Source organism: Manihot esculenta, chromosome 2, assembly GCF_001659605.2.
Source record: "Manihot esculenta cultivar AM560-2 chromosome 2, M.esculenta_v8, whole genome shotgun sequence".
NCBI lineage: Eukaryota > Viridiplantae > Streptophyta > Magnoliopsida > Malpighiales > Euphorbiaceae > Manihot > Manihot esculenta.
This window is the reverse complement of record NC_035162.2, coordinates 10,582,705-10,593,280: the sequence shown is the minus strand read 5'-3', so window position 1 is coordinate 10,593,280 and position 10,576 is coordinate 10,582,705. Positions and strand designations below refer to the sequence as shown.

Here is a 10,576-nt window from a genome sequence, read left to right as displayed (position 1 = left end):
TTATCTTTCTATTCTTTAATTTGTTTGTACATTCTCTTGCACATGCATCATCCTTGCCAACCCTAGCTTCAAATGGATTGTAGGCAGGTAAGAGAATCTTGAGGAGAGAAAATGGTGCTAATGCATGAACTTGGCATCTAATTTTGTTTGCAACCCTAATATAGCATAAGCTCCTAATTGAATTGTGTTTTGAACATAAAAATCCTCCTATTAGGATTAGGGCTCCCCCAAACTAGCATAGTCAACACTAAAGGGCAGAAGTAGCTTTATTTTGGGAATGACTATGGTAACTTTTGTTTCAAAAGTCACCTCTTTCAGTAACATGAACTGTTAACTTTCAAAATTATAATCTTCTGTCCTCTGCTGCAACCCATGGCTTTCAACTGCATGCATATCTGCTGCCAGTGGGTTTTGATTGTGTTTGATAATAAGGCTGCTAAAGGTGAATATAATGGAAGAGAAATTGCTACTAACACTTTCATTTTACTCTCGACTGAGAATTCTTGCATGTTGAGGTCTGAATTTTTCTAATAAATTCTGAATCTGTATACTATAAAAGTGTCATAATTTGATAAAATAAAATTTAAAAAACTAACTCTAGTTTTATGTTAGCAAGTCAGCAACAATAATCCCTTTATATGTACTCCTAATTTGGATACAATACATACACAGCATCATTAAATTCCTAAGCACTAGTTCTCTTCTGGAAATGATTACAATGTTTATACAAAAGGGGGAGAAGTAACTGCCTCACCAATAGTTTTCTTCTTATGCATTTCTCATTCCCTCCCTTCAACACAATTTCTTCGACGTTTTTCATCCAGGCCTCTACCAATTTGTGCATGCTCTCCACTATACCTTTCCTCCAATGCCAATGCCAAAAGCTCACCAATGTAGTTATCATCTTTCTGTTGCAGCCACCCTTGCAAAATCAAACAAATATATCATCACGCCTTTTCTTTGGATTTGCATCTGGATTTCCTTTTCTCATCATCGCCACAAATTCATCGTAGTTGATCCTTCCATCCTGAGACAAGTTTCAGTTTTGTACACTTGTAAGTAGTTGCAGATCAACACAGTAAGATAAAACTTGACGATGTTTCAAAAGAGAAATTACATTATCAGCGTCAACTTCAGAAATGATTTCCTTGATTTCCCTCCCATCATGCATTCCATAATCTCGGAGTGCTTGCTCTAGCTCTTCAGTGGTGATATACCTAAACATACAAGTGTAAGTATAGTTATCTATAAAATGATTCTGAACTAATAATTGAGATTTTAGTTAAATAAATAAATAGCTTTTGTTATGATTATTTGGTGTTACCCGCTGTTATCTTTATCAAAATGCTGGAAGGCTGTGTAAAGATGTTCTTCTCTATCCATTCTGTTCATATGCATTGTTGCTGTGATGAACTCATCATAGTCTATTATTCCATTACCGTCTGCATCAGCCTGTTTTGCCAGTGGGGATATTGCATTAAATGTTTCTGATAATTAGAAGAAAAAGAACCATCCAAGATTTTTTGAACTTTAAAAATGGTTTTATTGGCATATCCTGGCGTAATTCAGCTGTCAATGCATCAAGCTCAATCTAGCAGAGTCCTCTTATCCCCATATCCCCATAACCAAAAAGAAAAAATAGTTTCATTGCCCCCGGAAACTATTGAAATGGAAATAGAACAACTTACAGCTTCCATGAGTTGTTTCACTTCATATTCAGATAGCTTTGTCCCTTGCTTGGCAAGTCCTTGCTTCAGCTCTTCAAGTGTTATAGTGCCACTGTTGTCAGTGTCCATTCCCTTGAACATCTCCTTCAATCCCATAATTTCTTCCTCAGATAGACAGCCAGCAATAACCTGCAAAATATATCATTAAAATTTTGATGCATACCCTTTGAAGCAAATTTGTTAAATAGGTCAATTGTTGCATACCCTTAGAGCAACTTTCTTGAAATTATTCATTGCTTTGAATTGTTTGAGCCTACTCAATACTGCATTGTCAAGAGGAGTATCAGGAGCTTCTCCATCCTCTTTGATCCATGGATGACCTAAAGAACCCAAATATATTTCCATCAAGAACCTGCATTTTGAGGTCAAAATCAACGTCAGGAATTATACTTACTTAGAACCTGAATGGCTGTCAGCCTCTGTTTGGGGTCTGAATTTAGCATTTTCCTGACAAGATCTTTAGCTTGAGGTGAAATTGAAGGCCATGGATCACTTGCAAAATCAACATGGCCACGTAAAATTGAATTGAAGATTCCATGTTCAGATTCTGCCAGCAAAATATTGTCATAGTTTCAGGCGTTTTGCACATAGCTACACAAGATTAATTGGAAATGAAAAAGGAAGAAACTTGCCAGCCCAAAATGGTGGAACACCACTCAGAAGAATATATAACATGACCCCGACACTCCAGATGTCGGCTTCTGGTCCATATTTCCTCTTCAACACTTCAGGTGCTATGTAATATGCACTGCCAACAATGTCCTTGAATACCTCTCCTGCCCATATCAAATTATTGCATATTAACAAATTAATTTTAAAAAATATTTTATTGTTTTTTAAAACTAAAGATGGTTCTACATATCAAAAAATTATGAGAATAAATCATTGAATTTGTTATCTTTTATTTTTATTTTTGACATTAAGATAATGTAGTTATAATAATTTTCATTATCTTAAAAATATTTGTAAAAAGACCTTTTTGATACTCAATTTGATAGTAGTAAATTTTTTTTAGAAAAAGTAAGTTAGAAATCAAGAAGACTATAAAAAACTCAAAGATACGTTTTCGTAACTTTAATCTGTAAAAATATTTTCCAAACTGTAATAAAGTAATATATTTTTTTTTTATTTCCAATTTATTTCTGTATCGAAAGCAAAAGTTTTACGTCAGAAAAATAAAGCAAAGTTATAAGGAGTCTAAAATTACTTTTTCACAATTTTTTGATCTACAAAACTTTTTTTTTTTTTTTTATCTAATTTGCATGTAAGTGGAAATATATTTACTAATGAATTTTCAGCATAACAATTGCAATGCCGTCACTATATTGTTGGCATGTCAAAGAGTTTTCGTCTTTTTTTTTTAAAAACAAAATTAGTTGAATTTGTCTAAGCCACCCTAGTTTATAAGTTTCTTTGAATTCCATGCACAAACAAATGGTAAATATTTTGTAAAAACACAGATTTGGCAAAAAAATGGTATAAAAAAAAGATTGTATTATATAACCTGGCTTATAAAAGACGGAGAGGCCAAAATCTGTAGCCTTGAGAGGCGCATCTTCATTCTTATTAAGCAAAAGAAAATTCTCAGGCTTGAGGTCTCTGTGGATGACACCCATAGAATGGCAAGTATGAATAATCTGAACAATCGTCCTAAGCAAAGAAGCAGCTGCACGTTCGGTGTAATGACCCTTAGCAATGATCCGATCGAAAAGCTCTCCGCCGGCGCACAACTCCATAACCAAATGCACAGATTGCTTATCTTCATATGCTCCCTTGAGTTCAACGATATTTGGCTGGCCAGTCAGATGGTGCATTATCTGAACCTCCCTCTTAACGTCGTCCACATCTTCCTTATTCACTAGCTTCCTTTTGGCTATTGTCTTGCATGCAAATTGCTCGCCTGTGGCCTTGAGCGTGCACAGATGGGTCACACCGAACTGGCCCCTGCCGAGTTCTTTACCCATGGTGTAAACTGATTTTATGTCCTCCATTGGCCGACCTAAGACAGGTCCAATAGGAGCAGTTTTTCCTGCTGCTGCCGGAGAAGGAGGAGGAACATTTTTAGGTGGTGGGGTGGTGGAGTTTTCATTGGGAGCATCGTCTGGATTATTAGAGCCTTCTGCTTGATCTCCCTTTTCATTTTCTGGAGCATCCCCTGAATCCCCACGAGAGCAACAACTGCCCATTTTGTGGTACTACGGGAAGAGAGAGAGAGAGAGAGAGGGAGAGAGAGAAAGAAGAGGTGGTGGTGGTAGCAGCGGTGGGCGCCTTAAGGAGGGAAATAAAAGTTAAATGGTGGTCTCCGGAGAAAGAAATTAGACATGTATAGAGAGAGGATTTGTTAGAGAAAAAATGTGGAAAAAGATAAGACTGAGGTTGGATTTTTGTTGCAAGGAAAGGAAGAGGATTGATAGTGAGGAATTTTAGGATTATGGAATGTGAACTGTGTTGAATGAGTCTTTAATTTAGGTTGTGTTTGAAATTAGTAGGAAATAAGGTATTTTAAGGACCAAGGTTGAGAGAATTTTCCGGGAAAAATAATCATAAAAATAAAAACAAAAACAGCCTACCATTTGCCATTGTATGAACTAGTTGGTTTGACATGGCAATGATGAAACCAGTTTTCTCCTAAAAATGGAATATTGGGCTTTTTGCCATTCTATTATGCTATGCTGTTAAAGAAAAACAATTTGAAGAAAAAAAAAAAAAAATAAAACACACAGCTGCTGATAGTGGCATTTTAATTGTTGTATGAAAATTTTTGTAATCAATGTATGTGAGTGTAATTGTGAAATTAATCACATGCAAACTTAAATAAAATCAGTTTTATGGATTAAAAAATTGTGAAAATAAGCATTTTAGAATTCGTAACAATATTGTGGATTAAAAAATATATTTATATATCAAAAAATTATGAAAATTATATTTTTGAGATGCCAATAATGCTTTTGATTTTTGGATTGAGAAATAATTTGAACATAAAAATTATTATCGTATTTTGATTTAGATAAAAAAAAATTCAACATAAAAATATGATGATATATTTTTGAATTTTTATGACATTAAAATAATAATAATAATAATATTTTTGTGAATTTGTTTTTTTATTGATTAATTGGTTGTACAGCGACTCTGCTATTTGGCAATAAATATAAACTTTTGTTGAAAAAAAATATTTTTGTGAAGATATCTTTTTACCCAATTTAACCTTGCAGTAAAATGAAAATTTTTACATTAGAAAAATAAAAAGTATTATCCAAAACCTAGAAATATTTATTTATTAATTTCTGATCTGAACAAAAATATTGAAGTGCAAATTGGTGATCACCAGTAAAGTCACTTCCAGAAATGTAAGAATGGTGAATGAGACACCAAAACAAAACTGATCGATGGAATAGCAAAATCTATCAATAAGTAGGAATGGAGGGATCAGCCGTCATAGCATAAGCATGGATTCCACCAGCCACGTTAAATACTCTCCTAAAACCCTGAACCATCAGACACCCAATTAATTAAGAGAAAAAAAAAAGAAGAAGAAGAAGAAAGATCAGAATCACAACAGTCAAGCAACATGGTCATCAGTTCATAAACTCAATCAACTGGAATATCGCATGCTTCAGCCAAAATGCATTTCTTATTACAGAGTCAGTAGCATATAACCATCACCTGTATCCTCTACAATGTTTTGGTGTATATTATATGCTCCAGAAGCAAAATTTTGAAACTTGGGGGAAGGGGGATAAGCAATTGCTCTAAATTCTTATATTAAATCAGCAAAGGAACTTTTCTTCCCAAAATTTTTTTCATAAAGAAAGTAACCTTCCTTGAATGAACCCCAACAAAGCCCAGAAATTTTCCTGAAAGCCTATTTTAAAAGACCAAACTGGAATTGAAGATCAAAATCAAAACAAGCACACAAATTTGCAAATGAAAAAGAATGATTCAATGGACAACAAGAATGTAACCTAATGGTCCTCATGACACATTAAATATCCATACAGTGAAATAGATATATCTTCTGGCATTGGACCAAAATTGTTCTTCCAAATTATTTCCTCCCCATAGCTGCATTACATACATTCAGGAGGTATCTCTTATTTTTACATGCTCAAATTAATAATCCATTATTTTGATATACTAAAATTGGCTAATATGGATAATAGCTCATAGTTCGCTAAGACAGTTTCTACTTTCTACCCATAAGAAGCAAGATAAATCAGTATTCAAAATGGCCATAAGAAATAAATGTCCAAACAACTAGAAATTTGATCACTGGCAGAAGACAACTAGAAGTAAACAAAGATGGACAAGTGGAAAGATATGGAAAGATAAACTATTAGGAGAAGCGTACAGGGTGAAATAAGAATGACAAAATATAAAGCACTCAAGGATATGTCATACCAAAAAATTACAAAATCAAACAGTCAACTGAATTTCTGGTAATCATTAACCCCTGAACCAATCATCTTATGCACCAAGTCGAAAAAACATGAAATGACATGACCACTCCTTATGGTGCTAAACATGCCCTCAAGCAACTTATCTTTTTGGGGAAAGAAAGGTTTCAGTAGAAAGGGTTTTACCTGTGTCTGTAACCACTTGGCAACTTGTAATGATCGCATGCCATGGTGACACTGCATATAAAAATATTTTTTTAGGAATCTAGAAAAAGAAAGCAACCTTTTTTTTCTTGTTCTAAGGAATTATTTATTTTTCTAAAAAGGCTCTCCAGCAAATAATTAAACAATAAAAAATAAGATAAAACAGAACAAGAAACTATGTCATCAGAAGAATTGCTTATTTTTCTATTTAGCAGCTAGAAGATGAATAAACAGAAAACAAGACAGTAGGACATTGGAAAAATGGGATAAAACAGAATAGGAAACAGTAGCATGAATAGCACAGTGAAACCATCTTTCTTCTTTCCTCTGTAAGAGAACAGGACCATCTTGGATCAGAGTACAAGTTATACAACTAAATCTTCCACTTAGAGGCAATCATAAGAATAAAAGGGCGACCACTGACCCAGTGCACAAAGCATCCTATCTTTATGGGATCTGTAGTGGGTTGATTCCAATCTTACCTCTGCTTTGCAGAGAGGCTGTTTATGCAGCTTGAGTTGAGTAAGAAAGGAAAAATGAATGTACATTAAGGTATTAGCATTTCAAAACATCTCACTATTGTTTAGAAAAATTCAACATAACAAGGAAATATTGTTTATTGGAACTGAATAGATGTACACACCATAAGATATGTATCCTTCTGTGGATCCAATTTGGTAGTTATTTCTGGTCCCCAGCTTCCAAATTGCCGAAGGGGAAGAACCTCAAAACCTGGCAGAGAAGCTTTGGCCCTATTTTTTAAAAAAACATAAAAATAAAAAAGGTGGTCAGAACAGTAAAGAAGAAAATGCACATAAAACTTCCAGAAGAGGGGGTGGTGGCAGGGACCCTTAAAAGGCAACAACTTCCATAAAGTACAAACGCGCCCCCCACCCCCATCCCCTCCAAAAAAAAAAACCAACCCAAGAGACAAGAGGCCAGGTGAAAGAGAAAGATTGATTCCTCTCTCTCCCATGATTAAAGTCACCTTTCAGCTACAACATTATGCCAATTGTGTTTCCCTATGACCATTGCAAGCAGGGATGACCCAACTTGGGGTCAAGGGGGACATTTCCCCCAGAGATTAGTCAATTTAAACAAAATTTAGAGATTCAAAAGTATATAACTTTAACTGAATTCGTCTTCTATTGTTTTCCTAATATAAAGTTGGTTTTTTTTTTTAAAAAGGTTAGTACTCAAAAAGTTTAAGATAGTAACTTCGTTATTAATATTTTTTTGTCAAACTTCAAATTGTAGTCTTAATTCTGAAAGGTATCTTATAAACTTTTAAGACTTTCCATGCTTGTGACTATACATATTGATATGAGATATTATATATACAAGCATGAAGATGATGATTCATCTTACAATATAATTTTTGAATTTTGCAAGAGGATTATTATCAATTATAAATATATTGATTTTAAATGTTTCACAATTATTAAAGGCCTCCTAACTAAGATTTTTTGTATCTATCACTAATTATGAGAAAACTTTCATATGTTATTATTCATTGATAATCTGCTCAGGATAATTTTAATTATAATATGATTTAAAGGTCCCCTAATTAAAATCTATATATTCGTCAATTGTGAGAAAACTTTCTGTTATTATTCATAGATAATCAACAGAGTAAACTTTTAATTATAATAAGCTCTATTAGGTGCCAAATTCATTAAAGTAACTAGAATAATCAAGATAGTTATATTAACGACATGTGCACTATCTAGATGGCTGTTCTAGTCCTAAGCCTGCATCATAGAAACTTTAGAGGGACATTGCAAATATTTTAAAAGCATATCAGAAACTCTACCAAAATCCAAGTAAAACGCAATAAGAGAACATACACTTCATCAGGTTCTCGAACATCAATCAACTGAACCTCTTCAACAAACTTGGGATCTTGCATTTTAACATGCAACTCATCTGGTTGAATATCTTGAAGTGAAGATTCTTCTCTGTTGGCACAAAGTAAGATCAAGGAGAAAACAACATAGAAAATAAGGTTTGGCACTGACATATCATTGCTTTTCTAGCTCAATAATCAAAAGTAACTGATCCTTTGGTATACCTCTCAGAAAGAACTTGCAACAGATGCCACCCAAATTTAGTTTTACATTTTACAACTTTATTCAGAGGGGCGTTAAACGCAGCTTCCTCAAATTCGGGTACCTGTGGAAATTAGTCATTAATCAGGAAGAAAATTGCCAAGTAAAATTAAGCTACACATGAACAGCCACAGTTAACAAGGAACAATTCTGGTCTTTTAATGAAGTGTTAGAAAATTCAATTTTAATATGACCTACTTACCATATCCCCCTTTCTGACCCACCCAAGCATTCCCCCCTCCGCTTTGGATGGACACATCGAGTATTCCAAGGCAAGGTCACTCAAATCCTCTCCTTCACAAAACAAACAGAATTACAACTTCGCATTAGATAAAGAACAAATATAAAACCAGTAATGTTAACACGGAAAACAAATACTATTTCATTAAAACTAATAAACACAACAAACACAAACATAAACACTCACCTGCTGAAATTCTCTTCTGAAGCTCCACCAATAGGTTAAGATCATCTTCTTTAACAAGCAAGTGCTGTACCAATATCTCTCTTGCGTCTACAGAGACACTCCCAGAGCTAAACGAAGCTGATAATCACAGAAATTGAGACCTCTTAGCGTAAGGACAATAATTAACCACAATAAACAGCTTTCTAAACAATCCAAAAACGATGGTGAAAGAGGAGAATGGGGAATTACTAGAATTACCCAGATGTACCTTTGGGGCATGGATGACCTACCATAGTAGGAAGTGGCTTGAAACCAAGAGAAAGTGAATAGGGTTTCCTCGTTTTGGGTGGAGAGATTTCATGAACGTGAGAAGACGATGAAGAAGAATAAGAAGAGAGGGAGAAAATGGGAATGAGAGAGAGTTTAAGAGCAAAGAAAGTAGGAGATATTATGGGAGAAAGATGAGATGACCTTAGCATTGCTGCTTCGGGAATTTGAATTCGAAGCCAGGGGAGAAAGTAGTGAACTTTAATCTGTCCGCCAGAAGATTTATTATCTCCTTTCTGTTGGATTACATTACATTACTCTCATATCCCTATAGGTTCTTGATTATACAGTCCTTGTTTGGAAAAAAAAATATTTTCCCTAAAAATATTTAAAAGGATAATTTATTTTCCAATTTTCTTTTAATCATTAAAATAATTTACATTAACTAATTTTTTAGTATTTTAAACATTAAAAAATATATTTTTAAAAAATGTTTTACATGGAAGTTAAAATTTTATTTGTTTGTAAATAATAGTTTATATATGAAAAAGATTTTTTAAATATATATGAAGAAAAATAAATTGGAGAAGGATTTGGGGAATAAACAGCATTGGGTTAATTAACCCATATCATATGGCTGAAAGAGGAAAAATTTGGGATTTGAGGAGCTATGAAGTTGGCGGGGAAATCAAGTAAACTGCAATGTCAAGTTGAGAGGATAAATTTGTCTTTTCAAAATCATTAACAGTAAAATAAATGGAATAACTTTTTCTAAAAAAATTATTTTAAAAAATTATGTAAAAAATAATTTTTTTTTGAAATGGAAAATTTTAAATAAAAGAATTATTAAAAGATGAATGTAAAAGTTTATAAATTAAATATTTTAATTTTAAAATACAAAACTCACATCATAATAATTAATAAAATTTAGTTTTTCTTAAAAAAATATAAATAAATGATAAGACCGACCGACATAGTCCTAAATTTTGGAGGAAACACAGGTGGAAAAGATAAAAAAACCAATGTGCAAGTAAAAACGAACTACGAAATGGGCCTGGCCCGCCAAAAGATCCGGTTTGGATACGGAGCACGAGAGTTTTAATAAACGGACTTCCGCCGCTACCACTATTTACCGCCTTTACGACACGGCTCTCCTTTAGCGCTCTCTTTGTTTTCGCACCAGCTTATTTTGGAGCATTTATCTTTGTCTTGTCCCCAAAGTAAACAGCAGAGAGCAAAGAGAAATGGCAGACTCATCGTCGGCAGTGAAGTCCGATGCTGAGACCGAAGAATTGCTGGATCGAATGCTGACCCGACTGGCTTTATGCGACGATTCTAAACTCCAAGCCTTACTCGCCAAGCTTCTTCCTCTCACTCTCTCCTCTCTTTCCTCTCAGTCCACCGCTGTTCGCAACAAGGTAAGACCTTTCGTTCCCATTCCTTTTCTTCATTGGATTCTCTTTTGTT

General features: G+C 34.0%; 3 protein-coding genes across 6 annotated transcripts in view; 1 reads left to right on the top strand and 2 right to left on the bottom strand.

The window, feature by feature from the left end:
- Positions 1-1,320: 1,320 nt before the first annotated feature.
- Positions 1,321-4,560, bottom strand: LOC110608631 (calcium-dependent protein kinase 17). Its single transcript, XM_043954192.1, has 6 exons — positions 3,232-4,560; positions 2,360-2,503; positions 2,122-2,274; positions 1,932-2,047; positions 1,689-1,856; positions 1,321-1,452 (listed from the first exon to the last, which is right to left on the bottom strand). Exons 1-6 carry the CDS (start codon positions 3,911-3,913, stop codon positions 1,321-1,323), a joined length of 1,395 nt encoding a protein of 464 aa, XP_043810127.1. The 5' UTR covers positions 3,914-4,560.
- A 419-nt stretch (positions 4,561-4,979) lies between these two features.
- On the bottom strand, positions 4,980-9,425 carry LOC110606882 (rhodanese-like/PpiC domain-containing protein 12, chloroplastic). 2 transcript variants are annotated; one of them, XR_006349232.1, is made up of 9 exons: positions 9,111-9,425; positions 8,864-8,980; positions 8,639-8,730; positions 8,400-8,500; positions 8,176-8,286; positions 6,972-7,080; positions 6,311-6,361; positions 5,067-5,215; positions 4,980-5,015 (listed from the first exon to the last, which is right to left on the bottom strand). XR_006349232.1 is itself a non-coding variant. In XM_021745875.2 (8 exons), the coding sequence occupies exons 1-8, from the start codon at positions 9,319-9,321 to the stop codon at positions 5,135-5,137; spliced, it is 873 nt and encodes a 290-aa protein (XP_021601567.1). In that variant the 5' UTR covers positions 9,322-9,425; the 3' UTR covers positions 4,980-5,134. The 2 variants fall into 2 exon arrangements, 1 of the variants encoding a protein (XP_021601567.1); XM_021745875.2 differs by having other exon boundaries at positions 4,980-5,215.
- An 805-nt stretch (positions 9,426-10,230) lies between these two features.
- The window catches only part of LOC110609520 (proteasome adapter and scaffold protein ECM29), a 44,558-nt gene continuing 44,212 nt past the window's right edge, over positions 10,231-10,576 (top strand). For all 3 annotated transcript variants that reach the window (XM_021749136.2, XM_021749135.2, XM_021749138.2), the window contains exon 1: positions 10,231-10,527. In XM_021749136.2, the coding sequence (XP_021604828.1) occupies positions 10,354-10,527 (174 nt within the window). In that variant the 5' untranslated portion in view covers positions 10,231-10,353. The remainder of the gene's footprint in view (positions 10,528-10,576) is intronic.

Bases quoted from the DNA above. Each gene is read 5' to 3' on its own strand.
- LOC110608631 (XM_043954192.1), bottom strand. From the start codon at position 3,913: ATGGGCAGTTGTTGCTCTCGTGGGGATTCAGGGGATGCTCCAGAAAAT. The intron at 2,504-3,231 runs GTTATATAATAC...TGATATGGGCAG, and splicing joins CTCCGTCTTTTATAAGCCAG to GAGAGGTATTCAAGGACATT. The intron at 1,857-1,931 runs GTATGCAACAAT...TATATTTTGCAG, and splicing joins TCAAGAAAGTTGCTCTAAGG to GTTATTGCTGGCTGTCTATC.
- LOC110606882 (XM_021745875.2), bottom strand. From the start codon at position 9,321: ATGCTAAGGTCATCTCATCTTTCTCCCATAATATCTCCTACTTTCTTT. The intron at 6,362-6,971 runs GTGTGTACATCT...TTTTATATGCAG, and splicing joins AGAAGGATACATATCTTATG to TGTCACCATGGCATGCGATC. The intron at 5,216-6,310 runs GTAAAACCCTTT...CTGATGGTTCAG, and splicing joins CCAAGTGGTTACAGACACAG to GGTTTTAGGAGAGTATTTAA.